Raw genomic sequence first — 24,436 nt, 5'->3', positions numbered from 1 at the left:
TTTTGAGGAATGGGAGAGGAAAGAATGTTCCATAGAAACTAGAATTGTCTTTTCTGAATTTCTATCCTGTCCTGACAATGATGACTTTTGTAAACTTGTTTTACAGGATATTGAAAGAGGAATCACAGGCCGAAATCTCAAACGTCACGTCGAGATCTGACATAGTCATATTCCTTGGGAGCTGAATATCATCGTCCTTTGAATCTAGAAAGAGAAATTGTTGTCCAGTCTGTTGATTTGAAAAGATTTCAAACATCAGTGTGACTGGAAAAGCACCAACACACTGCCACACTCGAGTGAGGGTGTTCCAGTGCACGGACTAAAGAGCTTTAACCAGTTACACAGCCTGAATAACTATCACACCATTCACAGCAGGGAGAGACTGTACCCGTGTTCTGTGTGTGGACGAGGCTTCAACTGATTGTCCACCCAAGAGAGAGGCAAGGACACCTGCACCATGGAGAAACCATGGAAATGTGCGGACTGTGGGAAGAGATACAGATACCCAACTGAGCTGGAAGCTCATCGGCGCAGCCACACTGGGGAGAGACCATTCACGTGCTCTCAGTGTGGGAAGGGATTCACTCAGTCATTCAACCTGCAGAGACACCAGCGAGCTCACACTGGGGAGAGGCCGTTCACCTGCTCTCAGTGTGGGGAGGGATTCACTTCTTCATCCTACCTGCGGAGGCACCAGCGAGTTCACACTGGGGAGAGGCCGTTCACCTGCTCTCAGTGTGGGGAGGGATTCACTTCTTCATCCTACCTGCGGAGGCACCAGCGAGTTCACACTGGGGAGAGGCCGTTCACCTGCTCTCAGTGTGGGAAGGGATTCACTCGGTCATCCAGCCTGCGGACACACGAGCGAGTTCATACTGGGGAGAGGCCGTTCACGTGTTCTCAGTGTGGGGAGGGATTCACTCGGTCATCCAGCCTGCGGGCACACGAGCGAGTTCACACTGGGGAGAGGCCATTCACCTGCTCTCAGTGTGGGAAGGGATTCTGTGATTCATCCCGCCTGCTGAGACACCAGCAAGTTCACACTGGGGAGAGGCCGTTCACCTGCTCTCAATGTGAGAAGAGATTCACTCGATTATCCAGCCTGCTGAGACACCAGCGAGTTCACACTGGAGAGAAGCCGTTCACCTGCTCTGTGTGTGAGAAGAGATTCAGTCTTTCATCCAGCCTGCTGAGACACCAACGAGTTCACGAATGATTCCAGGGGTTGGATTCTGCTGTTACTGTTTCTGCTCTCAATTACATCCAGGACTGCATTTTGTTCATTCTCACAGTTGGTCAATGGGGAGAATGCTCTGATTGTGGGAAGGGATTCACTGATTCATCCGACCTGCTGAAACACCAGAGAATTCATAATAGGGAGAGGCCATTTATCTGCTCCGAGTGTGGGAAGGGATTTACTCAGTCATTCAACCTGCTAAAACACCAGCCAAGTCACACTGGAGAGAGGCCATTCACTTGCTCCAGTTGTGGGAAGGGATTTATTGATTCATCCAAACTGCTGAGACACCAGCGAGTTCATGCTGGGGAGAGACCTGTCACCTCCTCTGATTGTGGCAAGGGATTCAGTCAATCATCCAACCTGGTAAAGCACCAGCGAATTCACACTGGGGACAGGCCATTCACCTGCTCCGTGTGTGGGAAGGGATTCACTCAGTCACCTCACCTGCTGAAACACCATCATGTTCACGAGTGACTGCAAGGACTGAATTTTGCTGTTAATCACATCGAGGTCCCAACCATTTTCATTGGTGTCTGTTTCTGCTGATGTTAATAAACCCTGGCCCAGTTGTAAGATTTGTATTGTGGATTGTCTTGTCTGAGTCCTGAACTCGTAAATAAAAACAAGAAGTGCTGTAAAAACTCAGCAGGTCTGACAGCATCTCTGGAGAGAGAAACAGAGCTAATGTTTTGACACTGAAGAAGAGTCACATTCAACTGGAAACATTAACTGTTCCTGTCTTTACAGATTCTGTCAGACGTACTGAGATTTTGCAGCAACTTCTGCTTTTAGAATGACGGTGAATGCTGGATACATGAATCAGAGATTGGTGTAAAACTGGGATCTGCTCCTAAATCAAAGTGAAACAGCAGGTTAAAGTTTCCAGCCTGAAAATTACTCTGGTTATTATTCTATATCTACCATTTTAAGGCTGGTTTTAACTCATTTAAAATAAACCTGTTTAAAATATATTTGTTAAAGTCAGTATTAAAATACGAGTTGGATGAGTTCACAGGAGCCTGTTAACCGCTGGGACAATTATTCGACAAACATTGGATCTCCAGATAGAGAAGAAGCTGCAGTTTGTTTGCAGGAATTCCCTGTTTTATTGATGTGTGTGTGTTAGACATCAGGATAACTAAAACTACACAAACCTGGACATCAATGGTGATCTGATTGACAGTTACTCTGGGAATCACTCCCACTGTGAAACTTCAGCACTGACACTGCTGAATTTTGTCGGCTCAGGGAGTGGGACCTCCAGGAGTGGACTGTAAAAAAGCTGGGTTTCAGTATCCTGACTAATATATGGTGAGGAACCAGAAAAACCCTTACTGAGGAACTGCCTGGGGTTTTACCAGTGTAGGTTCAGGGGCGAATGATTCCAGACTCCCTGAAATGTCTGATATTGAACCCAGTTTGGAACAAGATTCATTCAGTTTCCAGGAGAATAGAGACAAATATCACCCACAACTGAGAGAGAGAAAAACAGCCACCTTGATCAATGACTTGGATGAAGCCAGAATTGATGATACAAAGATAGGTAGAAAAGCAAGCTGTGAGGTTATTACAAAAAATCTGTAACGGACACAGATAAGTTACCTGAATGGACAGAAAAATGGCAGATGGAGTATAGTGCGGGAAAGTGGGAGCTTTTCCGCTTTGGCAGGAAGAATAGAGAAGCAAAAAATTGTTTAAATATACAGAAACTGAAGAATACTGCCGTAGAGAGGAATCTGGGTGTCCTTGTACATGAATCGTGAAAAAATAGGATGAAGGTACAGCAAGTAAAGAAGGCGGCAAATGGAGTGTTGGACTTTACTGCAAGGGGGTGGAGTTTGAAAAAGGGAACTTGCTGCACCTACACAGGACATTGCTGACATAGCAGCTGGAATACTGTGTACGGTTTTGGTCTCCCTACTTATGGAATGACATGCTTTCATTGGAATGAGTTCAGAGAAAGTTCACCAGGCCCATTCCTAAGATGAAGGTGTTGGCTTTTGAGGAAAGGTTGTGAAGGTGTAGGGGAGAATTCTCCCATCCCACCCACCACAGGAATCGTAGCAGGCCGGGGGGTCCTCTGACCTCAGGGGGGGATTCTCCAGTTTTGGGGAAGTGATCCCACAGAATCCAACTCGTTGTCTTTTGGGGAAAGGTTGCACCTATACTCATTAGGTCTGGAAGAATGAGCAGTGAACATTCTGAAACCTATAAGATTCTCATGGACAGTTGACAGGCAAGAGGCCAAGAGGATGATTCATGAAGGAGTCTTGAACTTGGTGCCACAGTCTGCGCTGTCCTGTGTCGTGAAGGCCGCCTTGGAGAACGCTTACCTGAAGATCCCAGGCTGAATGCCCGTGACTGCTGAAGTGCTCCCCCACAGGAAGAGAACAGTCTTGCCTGGTGATTGTCGAGCGGTGTTCATTCATCCGTTGTCATAGCGTCTGTATGGTTTCCCCAATGTACCATGCCTCGGGACATCCTTTCCTGCAGCGTATCAGGTAGACAATGTTGACCGAGTTGCAAGAGTAGGTACCGTGTACCTGGTAGATGGTGTTCTCACGTGAGATGATGGCATCCGTGTCAATGATCCGGCACGTCTTGCAGAGGTTTGTTTGAGGTCATTAGGTTACATTGAAGCTTCATATGTTTCATATGAAGCAATTTTTAAAAGCAGTATCTCGGCCTTTTGGCTAAGATGCAAATGAGATCAAGTCTTGGAGGAGGAATTGCTTTCCCTCCTCCAATCAGCTTGGCCTCTGCACAGTAGCACGCTGCAATTTTTTCCCATTTAAATAATAGTCAATTTTGCTGTTATTCCTACCAAAATGGATGACCTCACATTTACCAACATTGTACTCCATCTGCCAGACCCTCGCCCACTCACTTAGATTATCTATATCCCTTTGCAGACTTTCAGCGTCCTCTGCACACTTTGCTCTTAGTGTCATCTGCGAATTTTGACACACTACACTTGGTCCCCAACTCCAAATCATCTATGTAAATCGTAAACAATTGAGGTCCCAACACTGATCCCTGAGGCACACCACTAGTCACTGATCGCCAACCAGAAAAACACCCATTTACCCCCACTCTTTGCTTTCAGTTAGTGAACCAATCCTCTATCCATGCTAATACATTACCCGTAACACTGTGCACCTTTATCTTATGCAGCAGTCTTTGGTGTGGCACCTTGTCAAATGCCTTCTGGAAATCCAGATACACCACATCCACAGGTTCCCCATTGTCCACTGCACATGTAATGTTCTCAAAGAATTCCACCAAATTAGTCAAACATGACCTGCCCTTCATGAACCCATGCTGCGTCTTACCCATGGGACAATTTATATCCAGATGTCTCGCTATTTCTTCCCTGATGATAGATCCAAGCATTTTCCCTCCGACAGAAGTTAAGCTAACCAGCCTATAGTTACCTGCCTTTTGTCTACCCCCTTTTTTAAACGTTTGTGATTTTGTGAAACCTGTTTTTGTTGTCTGAGCTAACTGGAATTAGAGTCAGAGCAGGAGTAATCCAGGAGAATGATTTGGAGGTAAAGCAAAATCCAGCAGATGCTGGAGTTCTGAAAAGAACCGACCTGCTGAGTTTATCCAGCATTTTCTCTATTTATTATGATGATTTTGGGACCTGGGTTTGAATCCCACCACGTTTCAATAAAAATATTGATGAGCATGAATTAATTGTTGTAAAAACACATCTGGTTCTGTAATGCCCTTTAAGGAAGGAAATCTGCCGCCCTGATCCAGTCTAACCGACATGTGACTGGATTCACAAACAATTCAAGGGCTGACTGGGTAAACAGGGAATGTCACCATCAGAAAAACAGAGCCCCCTGGAGGGCAGAAGGGTTAGGACAGGTTATGGAGAGGTTAAAACTGTCATCATTGAGAACAACACAGACTTTAACAGAACAACTGGTCCCAAACACAATCTGTTGTAGTTAGTGTGGCAGGGTGTGGTGAATCAGGTTTAAAAAGAGTCAAATTATATATGTTTTCTAGTTTGGACAACAACATTTAAATCTGGGACTGGGATGAGGATATGAATTGCTGTTCGGTGGTAAGATCTAAATCTGTGTATTACGCCAGGAAGCCTTAAACCCAGAGTGAGAATATTTCAAACCAGGGTTCAAAGTGAACGGCTGTGGATGGTGAATTCACTCTCAAAAGAAAACAAAGAAAATTACAGCACGGGAAAACCTTTAGCCCTCCAAGCCTGCACCAACCACGCTGCCTAACTGAACTAAAACCCCCTACCCTTCTGGGGACCATATCCCTCCATTCACATCCTATTCATGTATTTGTCAAGACGCCCCTTAAAATTCACTATTGTATCTGCTTCCATTACCTCCCCCGGCAGCGAGTTCCAGGCACCCACCACCCTCTGGGTAAAAATTCTGCCTCGTACATCTCCTTTAAACCTTGCCCCTCGCACCTTAAACCTATGCCCCCCGAGTAATTGACTCTTCCACCCTGGGAATAAGCTTCTATCCATCTGCCCAAGCCCCTCACAATCTTGTAGACTTTGTCAGATCGCCCTCAACCTGCGTCGTTCCAGTGAGAACAAACCAAGTTTCTCCAACCTCTCCTCATAGCTCATGCCCTCCATGCCAGGCAACATCCTGGTAGATCTTTTCTGTACCCTCTCCACCCTCTCCAAAGCCTCCACATCTTTCTGGTAGTGTGGCGACCAGAATTGAACACTATATTCCAAGTGCGGCCTAACTGAGGTTCTATAAAGCTGCAACATGACTTGCCAAAAGGCCCGCAGAAATTCTGTCTTGGGAGGAACTACTGGAAAAAATAAATCATCCTGTACATGGGAGAGACAGAAACTGTGAGGACCATCTCCTCCAATCACAGATTCTGTCTCTCCTGATGTTGCTACATCTGCATAGACAGTCTCAAACTGGAGGAACAGCTTTGCCACCTATTTTGAGAAAAGAAGTTCCCTGAGTCAGCAGCCTATCGGTGATGTGTGGAGGAGTTGTGTCTTCCTGCTACAGAACTAGTTTCATAGCAGTGTGAGCCTCAAAAGGAATGATCCGACCATCGGCAGAGCTTTCCCCATTCTGCTGAACAAGTCTTGATTATTTTTATATATCTCAGGAGGTGGGGTTTACAGCTCAGGAATTTGAGTAAACAGATATTGTGAACGTACTTACAATCACTTGGGTCGTCACATTAGAAATTGAGATCCATTCATCCAGGTTCATATTCTAAACTGCTTTGATTTGCAGTTTAACGTTCACAGACAACATACAGAATCCCCGGTCAGAGCGGATCTCAGCTGGTGTAGTGAGGTTATTGATGGGTTATCAATGTAAATCCACACACAATGAAGATCAGAATCGGGAGAGATTTTTCCTGCTCCACTGTCTGAACCAGTAAACATCTGATTCAGTTACCTTGTGTCAAATAGTTAGAATTCTCATTTTGGAAAGAGAGTATGGGAGTATTTTTAAAATAAGTTAACAAAAAATATCATTCATAGATTCCAATTTAAAAGATTTAATATATACACAGTCTTCAGTATTTGTGCTATCTTATTCAAAGAAGTAAACTAACAGAAACACAAAAGGTAATGTTACTACGTGACTACATCACTAATAAAGGAGTTACTGAGAATGGAAAACGATGCCCTGGAAACCAAAAAATAGCCCTTAAAAATCAAAGAGCAGCTTTCCAGAAAATCTCAATACAAGCATTGAAAATAAATACTTTGTGCCCTGCAGATGGATCTTTCAGAGAATGAGTTGTAGATTTTGCCCCAAAGATCAAATTAGAATTGAAGCAAAAGTTCTTAATTTTATTCTCAACAGGTTCCTGTGAGAGTTCTTCAGTTAAGAGGGAAGATCACAGGTGTTGCTTTTAAAAAGTGACATTGCAGCCCCGAAAATCAGTGACATTTCCAGAATATTAAATTCCAACTAGTTATAGGGTTTGTTCACATCAGCAGAAATAAAATATTGTCAGACTGTCAATACTGAACAGCAGCAAAAACAGCAGAATCCAACCCCTGCAGTCACTTGTGAACTTGTTGATGTCTAAGGAGCCATTGTGACTGAGTGAATCCCTTCCCACACACAGAGCAGTTGAATGGCCTCTTAGTGTGAGTGCGTTGGTGAGCCAGCAGGTTGAAAGACTTTGCGAATCCCTTCCCACACACGGAGCAAGTGAATGGCCTCTCCCCTGTGTGAACTCGCTGGTGAGCAGAGAGGTTGGATGGCCGATTGAATCCCTTCCCGCACACGGAGCATGTGAATGGTCTTTCTGCAGTGTGAGTGCGTCGGTGAGCAGTGAGGTTGGATGACTGCCTGAAATTCTTTCCACAGTCAGTGCAGCTGAATGGCTTCTCTTCAGTGTGAATTTTCTGGTGTCTCAGCAGACTGGGTAAAACTGTGAATCCCTTGCCACACACAAAGCAAGTAAACGGTCTCTCCCCAGTGTGAATTCGCTGGTGTGCAATGAGGGAGGATGCTTGTCTGAAACTCTGTCCACAGTCAGGGCAGCTGAATGGTTTGTCCTCAATGTGAACTCGCTGGTGTGACAGTAAGTGGGATGACCCAGTGAATCCCTTCCCAGTCGGAGCAGGTGAACGGCCTCTCCCCAGTATGAACTCACTGGTGTGACAGCAGGTGGAATGACTGAGTGAATCCCTTCCCACACACGGAGCAGGTGAATGGTCTCTCCCCGGTGTGAGTGTGTTGGTGCACAGTGAGTGCTGAAGAATGCCTGAACCTCTTCCCACAGGAGGTGCAGGTGAATGGCTTTTCCTCAGTGTGAATTCTCTGGTGAGACCAAAGGCCCGATGACTGAATGAATCCCTCCCCACAGACAGAGCAGGTGAACGGTCTCTCACCAGTGTGACTGCGCCGATGGTTTTCCAGCAGAGAAGGGTAACTGAATCCATTCCCACAGTCCCCACATTTCCACGGTTTCTCCATGATACTGGTGTCCTTATGTTTCTCCAGGTTAAACGATCAGTTGAAGCCTCATCCACACACAGAACACGTGTACAGTTTCTCCTTGCTGTGAATGGTGTGATGTTTTTTAAGGCTGCGTAACTGGATAAAGCTCTTTCCACAGTCAACTCACTGAAACACTCTCACTCGGGTGTGCGTGTATCTTGGTGCTTTTTCAGTCACACTGATGTTTGAAATCTTCTCCTCCAGACAGAAGACAAACATTTCTCCTTCCACGTTCAAAGTCTGAGGATATTTAAGTCCAAGTGAATCGAGACTCTGTCTGATTTTGATGTGATGTTTCTTCACCTCACCTGTAAAAGGAGTTTACAAAATTAATCACTGTCAGTCCAGGATAGAAATTTTGAACAGGCAATTCTAATTCTCTGGAACATTTCTTCCTCTCTTGTTCCCCAAATCAATAAATTCCTGTCCCACAAACTCTCCCTCCTCCCTGGGCTGAAATCCAAACCCATCTCACCATTTCTTTTCTCCACTCCCAGTTTGCTCCCTCCCTCTCCTCTGTCTGGGTTCAGTTCTGATGTGGAGATGCCGGCGTTGGACTGGGGTGAACACAGTAAGAGTTTTAACACCAGGTTAAAGTCCAACAGATTTATTTGGTAGCAAACACCTAATGGTAGCTAATGGTGTTTGCTACCAAATAAACCTGTTGGACTTTAACCTGGTGTTGTTCAAACTCTTACTGGGTTCAGTTCTTCAGCTGCTGTCTGCAGACTGACAATAAAACCAATGGGTCTTATTGGGGGTGTTGGGGCCTCCAGCGGGTGTTTGTGAATCCTCCCCGCCCACCTCCCAGGGTTTCCTTCCTTCCCAGAGATCAGAGTCCTCATTGATTTGAGGCCAAAGTGTAACCTCTTATTTATTGTCCCCCTCCCCCATCCTCTGATGTGAACCATCCTCCAGTGGCTGAGCCAGGATGGGGCCGTTAACCTGGGCCTGTTCCCGGGAGGGAGGGAGGGAGAAGCCCCGCAGCTGCAAACCAGGGAGCTGACAATGATTCTGAAGGGTTTGCGGATCCACAAAGTGTTTCCAAATCCTCCCAGCCACCGCCTAACGCTGACTCCGCTTCTCCGGGACAAACAAGCGCCAAGGACAGCAATGACACTGCGCATGCACCACATCACAATGCCCGGGGACTGATTGACGGCAGCTCCGGGCCAATAGGAAGAGGGGGCGGGGCTGGAGGACCGAGTGGGAGCGGCTGGTCCTCCCACCAATCGGAGTGAATGAGGGGCGGGACCTGAAGCATGCGCAGTGAGGGTAATGGCGACGGACAGACGGTTTTAACTCGGAAGCGAGATCAATCCGAGGTAGAGGGCGGCGTGCGGGGAATGATAAATGTGGCGGGTGGGTGGAGAGACTTTGTAAACATGTTGTTCAAACCCAAACCCCGGAAATGAACTTCCCGGTCCCCGCCTTTGTACCAAATGGAGCGGCAGCTTGTAGTGTTAGACCCGGGCTGACTGCCGCCATTGAGGCTGCATGTGGGAGGCCGGCAGGGATTGTGATCGGAGAGTGAAGCCCTGACGTCACAATGGAATGGGTGAGGGTGTGACGTCACAATGGAATGGGTGAGGGTGTGACGTCACAATGGAATGGGTGAGGGTGTGACGTCACAATGGAATGGGTGAGGGTGTGACGTCACAATGGAATGGGTGAGGGTGTGACGTCACAATGGAATGGGTGAGGGTGTGACATCACAATGGAATGGGTGAGGGTGTGACGTCACAATGGAATGGGTGAGGGTGTGACGTCACAATGGAACGGGAGGGAGAGAGTGACGTCACAATGGAATGGGTGAGGGTTCCAGATGAGCTGAGACTGGGCTGGAGTCGGGCGATGTCACTGACATGTGACTCGGTGGCACAGTGGTTAGTGCAGCTGCCTAACAGCGCCAGGGACCCGGGTTCAATTCCAGCCTCGGGTCGCTGTCTGTGCAGAGTTTCTACATTCTCCCCATGTCTGTGTGGGTTTCCTCCGGGTGTTCAGGTTTCCTTCCACAGTCCAAAGATGTGCCGGTTAGACGGATTCATAGAAATCATAGAAACCCTACAGTACAGAAAGAGGCCATTCAGCCCATCGAGTCTGCACCGACCACAATCCCACCCAGGCCCTACCCCCATATCCCTACATATTCTACCCGCTAATCCCTCTAATCTACGCATCCCAGGACACTAAGGGGCAATTTTAGCATGGCCAATCAACCGAATCTGCACATCTTTGGCTGTGGGAGGAAACCGGAGCACCCGGAGGAAACCCACGTAAACACGAGGAGAATGTGCAAACTCCACACAGACAGTGACCCAAGCGGGAATCGAACCCAGGTCCCTGGAGCTGTGAAGCAGCAGTGCTAACCACTGTGCTACCGCGCCGCCCCTGGCCATGATAATTGCCATGATAATTTGGCCATGATAAATTGCCACTTGGTATCAGGGAGATTAACAGGTAAATATGTGGATAGGGCCTGGATGGGATTGTTGTCAGTGCAGGCTCGATGGGCTGAATGTCCTCCTTCTACACTGTATTTTATTATTCATTGTTATTAATTAATTACTATCAATGCTTCTATGAATGAAGGTGGTCTTGATGATGATGTGGACATGTGGCTGGAAGCTCATCTTGGGATGAACTATTTCACCCTGGTTGTGAACAGCCTGGTTCAGCCTCAGACAGTTGCCAGGAGGAGAGATAAAGTTGTTGGCGAGGGAGTGGAGTTTGTAGTGGGGACTGAACACAATGGGTTCAGTCTTCCCAGTATTTATATGAAATAAATTTCTGTTCTTTCAGTACAAGTCAGAATAGTGTGCGACGGAGAGGGGAAGTTGTGCATGTGCGGGGGAGAACCCACCCTCTGATCTTCATGCTGAGGTATTGACCAATGGGAAGAGTTGGAGGACCGGAAGGACTCTGGTCTTCCAGCCAATCAGAGCATGGGCTTTGTGTGAATGAAGATTGATCTTCAGACAGACTCAAACTTCCCCCTGTCGCCAACATCTGTGAGTAAAACACTTTCTTTTCTCCCCCTTTCCATTTATTTTCTCATTCTGGGGGAAATTGGGGACTTGCAGCAACTGAAGGGAAAGGAAGTGAATCCAGGGAGGCTGCAGGCTCTGGAAAGGTTGGCTCAGGTTTCTCTCTCTCTCAAACCAGAAAATGATCCATTTCTGCCCACTGTTTGCTGTTAGCCAATCTTCTATCCACGCCAATATGTCATCCCCACAGCATGAATTTTTATTTGCTGCAATAACCTTTGATGTGGCACCTCATCAAATGTCTTCTGGAAATCTAAGTACAGCGCATCCACCGGTTTCCCTTTATCCAATTCCCGATGGGGAATTTTAGAAAATTGAACAACACATCAACTATCTCACTCTGTTCAGACCCGAGAATGAAGCCCAGCAGGACCCGAGGACTCATCAGCCCACAGCTCCAACAGTTTGCTGAGGACCACTTCCCTGGGAATTGTGCTTTTTCAGAGTTCATCCCACACTTCTGTTTTCTGATTTCCAGCTGTTTCTGAGTTTTAACTGTATCCTCTATTGTGAACACCGAGGCAAAATACTTGTTCAATTCATCTCCCAGCTCCTTATTTTTCATTATCAATTCCTGGACTCACTTTCTGTTAGACAGTTAAGAAATGAGGTGGAGCAAGTGACTGAAGTGTCAGTCAGGGAGCACTATTGGGAGCACCAATAGTTTCCAAATAGTTCTGGAAAAAGATAGGACAGGTCCACAGGTCAAGGCCCTAAACTGGAACAGGGCCACTTTTGTGGGCATTAGGCAGGATCGAGCAGATGTCGATTAGGTGAGTTTGTTTGAAGGGAAAGGAATGACTGGCAAATGGGAGGTTTTAAAAGTGTGATATCAAGAATCCAGGGGCAGTATATTCCTGTTAAGATGCAGGGAAAGAATGGTAAATTTAAGGATCTTTGGCAGACAAGGGACATTGAGGCTCTGGTCAGGTAAAAGAAGGAAGCATACATTGGGTTTAGGAAATCGGGGACAAGTGAATCACTCTGACTATAAAAAGTGTAAGAAAATACTGAGGAGGGAAATCAGGAGGACAAAAAGAGGGTATGATATGGATCTGGCAGGTAAGATTAAAGACAATTCCAAGAGGTTCTATAGATATATTAAGAGTAAAAGGGTGGCTAGAGAGAGAATAGATCCCCTTAAAAATCAGTATGGCCATCTGTGTGTGGAGCCACAGGAGATGGGTGAGATTTTTAATGAATACTTCTCCTCTGTGTTTACTGCGGAGAGCACCATGGGTGCTAAAGAAATAAGGGAAACAAGTGATGATGTCTTGGGCACACGCATGTTACTTGGGAGGAGGTATCTGCAGCCTTATAAAAGCAAATTACTGCGGATGCTGGAATCTGAAACCAAGAGAGAAAATGCTGGAAAATCTCAGCAGGTCTGGCAGCATCTGTAAGGAGAGAAAAGAGCTGATGTTTCTTGTCTAAATGACCCTTTGTCAAAGCTCTGAAACATCAGTTCTTTTCTCTCCATCCAGATGCTGCCAGACCTGCTGAGAATGGGGAGAGAGTGTGTGGGATGGAGATTTCCAGCTTTTGGGGAATGAGAGAGGAAAGAATGTTCCATAGAAATTGTCTGTTCTGAATTTCTATCCTGTACTGACACTGATGACTTTTGTAAACTCATTTTACAGGATATCGAAAGAGGAATCACAGGCTGAAATCTCAAACATCACGTCTAGACGCGACAGAATCATATTCCTTGGGACCTCAATATCATCAGACTTTGAATCCAGAAGGAGAAATGATTGTCCAGTCGGTCAATTTGAAAAGATTTGAAATGTCAGTGTGAGTGAAAAAGCATCGACACACTGCCACACTCGAGTGAGAGTGTTCCATTGCACTGACTAAAGAGCTTAAACCAATTACACAGTCTGAATAAATATCACACCATTCACAGCGGGTAGAGACTGTAATCTTGTTCTGTGTGTGGACGAAGTTTCAACTAATTGTCCACCCAAGAGAGAGGTAAGGACACCTGCACCATGGAGAAACCATGGAAATGTGTGGACTGTGGGAAGGGATACAGATACCCATGTCTGCTGGCAGCTCATTGGCGCAGCCACACTGGGGAGAGGCCGTTCATCTGCTTTCAGTGTGAGAAGGGATTCATTCAGTTATCCAGCCTGCAGACACACGAGCGAGTTCACACAGGGGAGAGGCCATTCACCTGCTCTCAATGTGGGAAGGGATTCACTCAGTCATCCCACCTGCAGACACACCAGCGAGTTCACACTGAGGAGAGGCCATTCACCTGCTCTCAGTGTGGGAAGGGATTCATTCAGTTATCCAGCCTGCAGAGACACCAGCGAGTTCACATTGGAGAGAGGCCGTTCACCTGCTCTCAGTGTGGGAAGGGATTCACTTGTTCATCTAACCTGCAGACACACCAGCGAGTTCACACTGGGGAGAGACCGTTCACCTGCTCTCAGTGTGGGAAGGGATTCACTCAGTTATCCACCCTGCAGACACACCAGCGAGTTCACACTGGGGAGAGGCCATTCACCTGCTCCCAGTGTGGGAAGGGATTCACTCAGTTATCCAGCCTGCAGACACACCAGCGAATTCACACTGGGGAGAGGCCGTTCACCTGCTCCCAGTGTGGGAAGGGATTCAGAGTTTCATCCCACCTGCTGAGACACCAGCAAGTTCACGAGTGATTCCAGGGGTTGGATTCTGCTGTTCTTGTTTCTGCTCTCAGTTGCATCCAGGACTGCATTTTGTTCATTCTCACAGTTGGTCAATGGGAAGGGTCAGAGGGTTTCTTTCTGCTGGACTGGCCGGTCTCAGCCTCCAGTGGGCTGATGCTCTTTGAGTCTTGTTGCGAATACCTGGTTTCAAATTTCACAAGGATCACAGAGTGACAGGATGTGAGGAAGGTCAGAGATATTTAGTCAGCATTTCTGTTTGAAACCCCCCAATGCCCATCCAATTTCCTTTGTAATTGTTTGTTGTCTCCACTTCCTCCTCCCTCATAGGCAGCGAGTTCCAGGTCATTACCATTCACTGCTTCAAAATATTCTTCCTCACATCCGCCCCCCCTCCCCTCCACGCCTCTGATCCAGAACCTTAAATCTGTGTCCCCCTCGTCCTTGTCTCATCAACTAATGGGAACAGCTTTTCTTTGTCCACCTTATCTAAACCTGTCAGAAGCTTGTCCACCTCTATCAAATCTCTCCTCAACCTCCTTTGCTCCAAGGAGAACAACCCCAGCCTGACATCGACAATAAAGAACAAACTAACAGAATGTGTTAATACCTGAAATCAAATGGGAATGTTTAATTTCTGTTTTAAAGATATTGTGAATATATTGTGGACAATAAAGAAATTGGAATAACTCACCTTGCGAGTGGTTGAATGGAATATATCAATCTGGTATCCACCTACAGTCTAGTGAAAGTCTGGAATGGGATGGGATGAATAAGTTGATCACTTTCTCTGGGAGATATTTACAACTTTGTCCATGAACTTTGTTTGAAAGCCCGGCCACTACATGAAATATCAGCACCATAACAGGGGGAGATAAGAAAGACAGACACTCACTTTGATCTTTTCATCAGCACATCTGAGAGTTAAGAATGTGTGACATGATTTTGGGATACCGGAGTGAGTGTGCAGATGTGATGTGTTACATGTGAAAAATAGCAAGCCTAAATTCATGGTGAGATGGAGTGAAGAGCGGGTCCCAAACACACACAGCTACTTGAGACACAGCAGGAGATGAAATGGTTCATGTGGCCAGGGCATTGAGACAACATTGTGACATCATCAAGGCACTGACACACACTCCAGAGAAACTGAGTTCAAAACAATCAGGATCCAATTAAACACACTGCACAGGGACACAAAGTGAGGAAAATTAAAATAAAATGGATAATATTATAGATTGGGACAATTAAGGGCTTGGGGGAAATAACACAGAGTAAGAACTGTCCACAACTTAGATAGGGGTAAAGAGAGAGCTGGAGAATCTTTTACATCCATGCTTGATCTGTTGCTTGAAGCATCTGTCCTTATGTACAAGTAACCTAGAACTCACGGTGCTCCTTCAGGAGTAGGAAAGATCAAGTAGATGTTACCCCAGGCGGGGCCAGAACAGAACTGGACAATAACGGATTGAAATTGAGTGAGGGGTCAGAGAGAGAGTTCCCCCCCCTCAAGGTGTGGACTGTAAGAATCCTGGGGGACCCCCTACTTTGGGTTTTCTTGCTAATTAGTGAATATTATATTAGATTCTATGACTGGCTGTGCATTGATTTTGAATTTGATTGTTACACTTCTCCTGTTTTTATTCCTGTTGTGATTACACTCTGGGTAAGGATGGTTGGCAGGTGACAGGATGGGAAATTGTGGTTTGGATCTTCATTAACCAAATGTTTTATTGATCCGAAAGGTGTAAAAGGGGTCAAACTTCAGCAGAAATCCAGCAGAGCTGAGAACAGACGACTTGCTGTGTGGGAACAGGGAGATAAACAGCTCCCAGAGGACAGAGAATACAGGAGTGCCTTGAATCCTGGATGACACCTGGGTGTCACGAACACCATGTTTTCACTGCTTGGCATGGGAATGCTGACTCCCTGTACCAGGGACGGAGTGTGAGAAGACAATTGTTTGAGAGTTTGACATGGCTTGGGCAGGTACAGATGGTTCAATGACAGGTTTTGTAATTGATCCGTTCACGTGTTAGCTGGGCAATGATTGGGTTAAATCAGTCTCCATAGACTTTGTGATGTAAAAAAGTATAAGAAGGGATTCCCGAGCACAGAGATTTGTCGAGGTTTTACATATTGCATTGACTGGTGCCATGGCATCTGGTGCAGAGCAGGGAGCATTTCCGTGGAGATGCTGCTTCTACCCAGAGTGTAATGGTAATGCTGCTGCACTTTGATACGACTGCTCAGACATTAGACTGTGTCAGCTCTTATTGATACTGAATAAAATCTAACCACTGTCACCAATAAGGGTTATCACTGGCAATCATTTCAGAGTTTGGGAAAAGGGGAGAAAGGGTTAATTGACTCCCTGAACTCCATTTTCTAACATCGCTGAGTCAAAAATAAAATCCCATTTCCCCCTCTGGTTCCTTTGCCAATTACCTTAGAGGGACTCACTTTCTGTTAAAGAGCCTGCCAACCCCTCCCACCCACTTTCCCTAAAGTGCATCAATCTCATCAGGAAATGTCCAGAAAAATCAAATATTTTTACTGTTAAAAGTTTATTAATGAAACAGAACATGGTTAAAACAAACAGAAAATGACTTGAGGATCAAAGACAACCAGAGTAAAGGATGTTCACAATGTTCTGGACACAAATGGTTTCTCTTCAGCTCCTCTGTACCCTGTTCCCGCGACTCCCCGCTTTGGATACAGGGACACTGAACCCCGGGGGTCACATCACCATCAGCCCCGGTCACCTCCTCCGGTGCCCTGATTGGTTGGAGGCCCATTTCCCAGTCAGTCCTCCAGCAGCTTCCTGTCTCTCTATAAGTGCAATGCCCAGGGCAGTTTCCCAACTGGGGCGCAGGCCCTGTTAATCTCAGCTAAATTCAGCCCTCAGCTCCGTCGCCTGGCTGTCATTGACATGAGCAATAGAGAGACAGAAAGGTGTCCCAGGCTCAAATGGGAAGTCAAAACTTGTGTCTCTGAATCAACACTTCAACATTTGCCAGTCAAATCCATGTTATTTACACTGGGGGTTTTTATGATGAGATTAATTGATGTGTTCGGCTCTTCAGCAAGCTCGAGAAGCACTGATTCCAGATTGTTCAATACTTCTGTCTTGAATCACAAAAGCTTCTCACTTTATCCCCTTCCTGAACTGAATTCCATCATCCTGAGCAGCTGTGGATGTCACCTCTCTGTGTAAACTCCTGCCCCTTTTTATAAGGCTCTCTCATTCCTTATTGTGGGTCAATTCTTTAATGGTTGAGGATCGCTCTGTGATGTAGTGAGTGTTTATCCGGTCAATCAATGTTTCTGATGTCAGTCACAACGTCCATCGTTACTTTTCACCTGTTTCTTACTCTGTGTTTTATAAAAATAAAGTTTATAAACTTTTACAGAATGGTCAGCTGGAAGGTTTCTGTAGTTGGTGATGAGGTCATCCAAAGGTCAAAGCCTTTCTCTTTTCTACTTCCTGTTTAACTAAGGGGTTGTGTGGAATATTCCATTCAGTGGGAGGTGGTGGGATAGTGGGAATGTCTCTGGCCGAGTAATGCAGAGACCCAGCAAAGGATCTGGGGACAGGCAGCTGGTGGGATTTCAATTCAGTGAATCAATCTGGAATTATATAAAGTTAGTCTCAGAAACGGTGACCATGAAACTATCGACTGTTGTAAAAACCCATCCAGTTCACCCTCTTCATGCTCCCTATTAGGGAGGGAAATCTGCCATCCTTACCCAGTCTGGCCGACATGTGAATCCAGACCCACACAGCGATGTGGGTGAATCTTAACTGTCCCTCTGAAATGGCCGAGCAAGTCACTCCGTTCAGGGGCAATTAGGAGCTGAGCAACGTGTGCTGGGGCTTTGCCAGCAGTGTCCACATCCCAGGAAAGACTAAAGAATATTCCACGGAAAGTGATGGGTGATTTGAAATGAATTGAAAGTCGGTCAGGAGGTGCTCGTATCGCCCAGAGCTGCTTTTCAATGGATCCTCCTGTTTAAAATAAAAACACATCAGTGTGTCCCTTTCCCAGACACAGTTGACCTTGGAATATCACAATGCTGTTTTTAAACATTCCTTTGTTAAAGAATCAGTCATTTAGAATTGTGAAACAGACAGAAATTGAATGTTCCCTTTTTCTTGGGATCCTTCTGTGCCTGGCACCGGTGTCCTGAACAAGGTGATTAACATTCTCTGTGTTAAAGGTTCCTCCTGGTTCTTGCTGTCTGTTGTGTCCTTTGTCACAGTCGGTACCAGGACATTTCTATTGAAAGGTTGTTAAGAAATTCCAGTGAATTCCAGCCCCTTGTGTAACGTTCCATTTGGTGTGCGTCAGATTCAGAGATGTCCACGTGTGTGTGAAAAGGGTTCTGGGTCAGGGTTTTAACCCTTCTTTCCCCGTTAGTAACAATGAGCCCTGTATTCAATTCTAAAGTATAAAGTCCTCATTAGATATCAATTCTACCTGTTATCTACATTTCACCAACCAGTCTATATTTTCATCACAGGACTGCAGTGGGAGCACCGTCAACATCTTACTGACTTGATCGATTTTATCGAGGAGATGACGAAGGTGATCGATGAGGGTAGAGCAGTGGATGTTGTGAACATGGATTTTAGTGAGGCTTTCAACAAGGTCACTCATGGTCGGCTCATCCAGAAGATTAAGATGCATGGGATTCACGGTGACTTGGCCACTTGGATTCAGAATTGACTTGCCCATAGAAGTCAGAGAGTAGTGGTGGAGGGTGTTTTTCTGGCTAGAGGTCCATGACTAGTGGTGTTCTGCAGGGATCTGTACTGGGACCTGCGCTATTTGTGATATATATCAATGACTTGGATGAAAACGTGGATGGGTGGGTTAGCAAGCTGGCAGACGACACAAAGCTAGATGGAGTTGTCGATAGTGTAGAAGGTTGTCAAAGGATACAGTGGGATGTAGATCAGCTGCAGATATGAGCGGAGAAATGGCAGATGGATTTTAATCCGGACAAGTGTGAGGTGCTGCACTTTGGGAGATCAAATATTAAGGATAAGTATACAGTTAATGTGCAGAGGGATCTTGGGGTTCAAGAAAGTTCAAAGGAGATGTGAGAGGGAAGTTTTTTTACACAGAGAGTGGTAGGTGTCTGGAATGCGCTGCTCGGAGTGGTGGTGGAGGCAGATACAATAGGGGCGTTTAAGGGAGTTTTAAATAAGCACATGAATATGTAAGGAATAGAGGAATATGGACCAAGGGCAGGCAGAAAGGAATAGTTTAATTTGGCGTCATGTTCGACACAACTGAAGGGTCTGTTCCTGTGCTGTACTGTTCTACGTTCTATTTGTGATCTCCATTTAGAAAAAGGAAACAGAGGCACTGGAGAAGGGGCAAGAAAGATTCACAAGAATAATCCCAGAACTGTAATCACTTGTGAACTCATTGGTGTTTCACCAAGTTTGCTGACTGAGTGAATCCCTTCCCAGTCAGAGCAGGTGACCAGCCTCTGCCTGGTGTGAACTCACTGGTGGGACATTAGTTCCCGAGAGCTTTTGAAGCCACGCCCACATTTAAAGGGTCTCTCCTGGGTGTGAGTGAGATTGTGTTTCTGCAGGCTGGATAATTGAGTGAATCCCTTCCCACACACAGAGCAGGTGAACGGTCTCTCCCCAGTGTGAACTCGCTGGTGTGTCTGCAGGTTATATGATGTTCTAAACCTCTTTGAGCAGTGAGAGCAGCTGAACGGTCTCTCCTCAGTGTGAATGCGCTGGTGGGACACCAGTTCTCCAGAGCTTTTGAAACCACTCCCACAGTCAGAGCATTTAAACGGTCTCTCATTGGTGTGAGTGAGATTGTGTCTGTTCAGGTGGGATGAATGAGTGAATCCCTTCCCACACACCGAGCAGGTGAACGGTCTCTCCCCGGTGTGAACTCGCTGGTGTCTCCGCAGGTTGAATAATGTTCTAAATCTCTTTGAGCAGTGAGAGCAGGTGAACGGTCTGTCCTCAGTGTGAATTCGCTGGTGGGACACCAGATACTGAGAGCTTTTGAAACCACTCCCACAGTCAGAGCATTTAAAGGGTCTCTCCTGGGTGTGAGTGACATTGTGCTTCAGCAGGTAGGATAACTGACTGAATCCCTTCCCACACACAGAGCAGCTGAATGGTCTCTCCCCAGTGTGACTGCGTTGATGAATTTCCAGCTCAGATGGGATTCTGTATCTCTTCCCACAGTCCCCACATTTCCATGGTTTCTCCATGGTGCGGGTGTCCTTGTGACTCTCCAGGTTAAACAATCAGTTAAATCTCACAGAGAACACAGGTACAGTCTCTCCCCGCTGTGAATGCTGCGATGTATTTTCAGGCTGTGGAACTGGTGAAAGCTCTTTCTACACTCAGTGTACTGGAACACTCTCACTCGGGTGTGTGTATCTCAGTGCATTTCTAGTCACAGCGATGTTTACAATCTTTTGAAGCCAACAGGCCAAACAGGCATTTCTCCTGCTAGGTTCAAAGGCGGATGATATTCAGGTCCCAAGAAATCGAGTCACTCTGTCAGATCTCGATGTGATGTTGGAGATTTCTGTCTGATTTCTCCTTGTCTAATATCCTGTAAGTCAATTTAGAAAAAAACATCGCAATTCAGAATACGATCGAAATTCAAATCTACATTTCTAGTTTATGGAGCAATCAGTAAAGACACAGTCATGGAGCATTAAACTTGCCGAGCAGGGCCTCCCGTATCAGCACACAGGCAGCTGCTTTGTGAGACTGCCAGCAGTACAGACAAGTCAGAGATAAGGGTGTCCTCAGAAGTGGGATTCATTGTGAAAGCTCAGGGACGGTTGATAAGATGCAGCAATTCTATGATTCTAATGAACATTCTTTCCTCTCCCATTCCCCAAAAGCTGTGAATCTCCATCCCACACACTCTCCCTCCATTCTCACTCGGCTGTATCTAATATTCACCCTCCCAATTCTCCTGAAGGTGCTGATTGAGGCTGATTGACAGATCCATGCTCACTGCTTCCTGTCCAGCACAGAAATCAGAACAAATAGGAGCTGCAGTCAGCATTCGGCCCATCGAGTCTGCTCAACCATTCATTCAGATTATTGGTTGATCTACCTCTGCATTATTTTCCCCACACTGTCCCCCATATCCATCGATATCTTCAATATCTAGAAACCTATCAATCCCTCTCTTGAAAATTCTTGATGACTGAGGCTCTATAGTCCTCTGGGGTAGAGAATCCAAAACATCACCACATCCTTCAGTGAAGAAATCCTTCCTCATCTGAGCTTTCTCTCCATTTTCCAGCCTGTTCCCAATAATTATTGACTCCCTTGTCATTCAAAAACTGTCTAACTCATCCTTGAATATATTCAATCCCTCCACTGGTCCCTATGGAAGAGAAATCTAGATATTAACAATTCTCTGAGGGAAGAGATTGTTGGAAATATATAATATAGCTGCAGTCCAAAATTACACAGCCAGATATAATAAGTGTATTTTATTACAGAGCTATAAATAATATATCTAATCTGTACCATCTAACAACAGGGGAGCTGAAAGCCTCGTGGTATTATTGCTAGGCTATTAATCCAGAAACTCAGCTAATGTTCTGGGGACCCGGGTTCGAATCCTGCCACGGCAGATGGTGGAATTTGAATTTAAAAACAAAATCTAGAATTAAGAATCTACTGATGACCATGAAACCATTGTCGATTGACCAAAAAACCCGTCTGGTTCATTAATGTGCTTTAGGGAAGGAAATCTGCCGTCCTTACCCAGTCTGGCCTACATGTGACTCCAGAGCCACAGCAATGTGGTTGACTCTCAACCAGCTTCTGAAATGGCCCAGCGAGCCACTCAGTTCAAGGGCAATTAGGGATGGGCAATAAATGCTGGCCCAGCCGGCAATGCCTGTGTCCCAAGGATGAATAAAAAAACATCAGACACGTCTCTGTCCGATATTAGTTTACTGTCCCCTTTAATATATTTCAGAAATTAGATGGGCTCATGAAGGAAATAAACTTGAGGGGAAAGGGAATATAGAAGGGGAATAGGACTGACTGGATTGTTCGACAGAGAGTCGGCATGGATTTGAACAAAGAACATAGGACAATACAGCACAGGAACAGGCCCTTCGGCCCTCCAAGCCTGTGCCGCTCCCTGGTCCAAACTAGACCATTCTTTTGTATCCCTCCATTCCGACTCCATTCATGTGGCTATCTAGATAAGTCTTAAACGTTCCCAGTGTGTCCGCCTCCACCACCTTGCCTGGCAGCGCATTCCAGGCCCCCACCACCCTCTGTGTAAAATATGTCCGTCTGATATCTGTGTTAAACCTCCCCCCCTTCACCTTGAACCTATGACCCCTTGTGAACGTCACCACCGACCTGGGGAAAAGCTTCCCACCGTTCACCCTATCTATGCCTTTCATAATCTTATACACCTCTATCAAGTCTCCCCTCATCCTCCGTCTTTCCAGGGAGAACAACCCCAGTTTACCTAATCTCTCCTCATAGCTAAGCCCCTCCAGACCAGGCAACATCCTGGTAAACCTCCTCTGTACTCTCTCCAAAGCCTCCACATCCTTCTGGTAGTGTGGCGACCAGAACTGGACGCAGTATTCCAAATGCGGCCGAACCTACGTTCTATACATCTGCAACATCAGACCCCAACTTTTATACTCTATGCCCCGTCCTATAAAGTAAGAAGTTTAACAACACCAGGTTAAAGTCCAACAGGTTTATTTGGTAGCAAAAGCCACACAAGCTTTCGAGGCTCTAAGCCCCTTCTTCAGGTGAGTGGGAATTCTGTTCACAAACAGAACTTACAAAGACACAGACTCAATTTACATGAATAATGGTTGGAATGCGAATACTTACAACTAATCCAGTCTTTAAGAAACAAAACAATGGGAGTGGAGAGAGCATCAAGACAGGCTAAAAAGATGTGTATTGTCTCCAGACAAGACAGCCAGTGAAACTCTGCAAGTCCACGCAAGTCTCGCCAAGGCCATCCCCACACCCCCACTTCTTGCCTTCAAACAACCGCACAACCTCAAACAGACCATTGTCCGCAGCAAACTACCCAGCCTTCAGGAGAACAGTGACCAAGACACCACACAACCCTGCCACAGCAACCTCTGCAAGACGTGCTGGATCATCGACACAGATGCCATCATCTCACGTGAGAACACCATCCACCAGGTACACGGCATACTCTTGCAACTCGGCCAACGTTGTCTACCTGATACGCTGCAAGAAAGGATGTCCCGAGGCATGGTACATTGGGGAAACTATGCTGACGCTGCGACAACGGATGAATGAACACCGCTCGACAATCACCAGGCAAGACTGTTCTCTTCCTGTTGGGGAGCACTTCAGCGGTCACGGGCATTCGGCCTCTGATATTCGGGTAAGCGTTCTCCAAGGCGGCCTTCGCGACACACGACAGCGCAGAGTCGCTGAGCAGAAACTGATAGCCAAGTTCCGCACACACAAGGACGGCCTCAACCGGGATATTGGGTTTATGTCACACTATTTGTAACTCCCACAGTTGCGTGGACTTGCAGAGTTTCACTGGCTGTCTTGTCTGGAGACAATACACATCTTTTTAGCCTGTCTTGATGCTCTCTCCACTCCCATTGTTTTGTTTCTTAAAGACTGGATGAGTTGTAAGTATTCGCATTCCAACCATTATTCATGTAAATTGAGTCTGTGTCTTTGTAAGTTCTGTTTGTGAACAGAATTCCCACTCACCTGAAGAAGGGGCTTCGAGCCTCGAAAGCTTGTGTGGCTTTTGCTACCAAATAAACCTGTTGGACTTTAACCTGGTGTTGTTAAACTTCTTACTGTGTTTACCCCAGTCCAACGCCGGCATCTCCACACCGTCCTATAAAGGCAAGCATTCCAAATGCCTTCTTCACCGCCTTCTCCACCTGTGATGTCACCTTCAAGGATCTGTGGACTTGCACACCCAGGTCCCTCTGCGTATCTACACCCTTTATGGTTCTGCCATTTATCGTATAGCTCCTCCCTACATTATTTCTACCAAAATGCATCACTTCGCATTTATCAGGATTGAATTCCATCTGCCATTTCTTTGCCCAAATTTCCAGCCTATCTATATCCTTCTGTAGCTTCTGACAATGCTCCTCACTATCTGCAAGTCCTGCCAATTTTGTGTTGTCCGTAAACTTACTGATTCAGATTGAGTTACTGAATGGACTCCTGCGCTGTAATGACTCGATGAGTGAAAATATATAACATAGCTTCAGTGCTACATTACAAGATGAGAAATAATAATAAATGTACTTTGTTACAGAACCATAAATAATATACCAAATCTACAATATAACAACACCAGGCATATCTCTGTCCTATATTAATTTATTGTTCTCTTAAATGTCAGCCATCTCCTGGGGAAACCAGCCCTTTAATTGTGAACATTCGGAAAGAGACCATTCTTTTAGCCAGACAAATCAATGTGTCAAGCTGAGGGA

The 24,436-nt window shown here is 46.0% G+C and overlaps 3 protein-coding genes across 3 annotated transcripts in view; 1 reads left to right on the top strand and 2 right to left on the bottom strand.

The window, feature by feature from the left end:
• The first annotated feature begins 433 nt into the window (after positions 1-433).
• Positions 434-14,531, top strand: LOC144487682 (uncharacterized). Its single transcript, XM_078205764.1, is given in 2 exon segments — positions 434-1,705; positions 13,247-14,531. Coding segments are annotated over 2 exon segments (1,944 nt in total). The 5' UTR covers positions 434-457; the 3' UTR covers positions 13,943-14,531.
• Positions 6,758-8,899, bottom strand: LOC144487684 (uncharacterized). Its single transcript, XM_078205767.1, has 2 exons — positions 8,705-8,899; positions 6,758-8,537 (listed from the first exon to the last, which is right to left on the bottom strand). The coding sequence occupies exon 2, from the start codon at positions 8,169-8,171 to the stop codon at positions 7,284-7,286; it is 888 nt and encodes a 295-aa protein (XP_078061893.1). The 5' UTR covers positions 8,172-8,537; positions 8,705-8,899; the 3' UTR covers positions 6,758-7,283.
• Positions 14,532-19,264: 4,733 nt separating the features above from the next.
• LOC144487683 (uncharacterized) overlaps positions 19,265-24,436 on the bottom strand; it is a 58,329-nt gene continuing 53,157 nt past the window's right edge. The window contains 2 exon segments of the mRNA XM_078205765.1: positions 19,265-19,645; positions 19,732-20,108. Coding sequence (XP_078061891.1) covers positions 19,497-19,645; positions 19,732-20,108 — 526 coding nt within the window. The 3' untranslated portion in view covers positions 19,265-19,496.

This window comes from Mustelus asterias, unplaced genomic scaffold (genome assembly GCF_964213995.1).
Source record: "Mustelus asterias unplaced genomic scaffold, sMusAst1.hap1.1 HAP1_SCAFFOLD_974, whole genome shotgun sequence".
In the NCBI taxonomy this organism is placed as follows: domain Eukaryota; kingdom Metazoa; phylum Chordata; class Chondrichthyes; order Carcharhiniformes; family Triakidae; genus Mustelus; species Mustelus asterias.
Note: the sequence above shows the minus strand (reverse complement) of the source record. Positions and strands in the feature narration are given on the sequence as shown.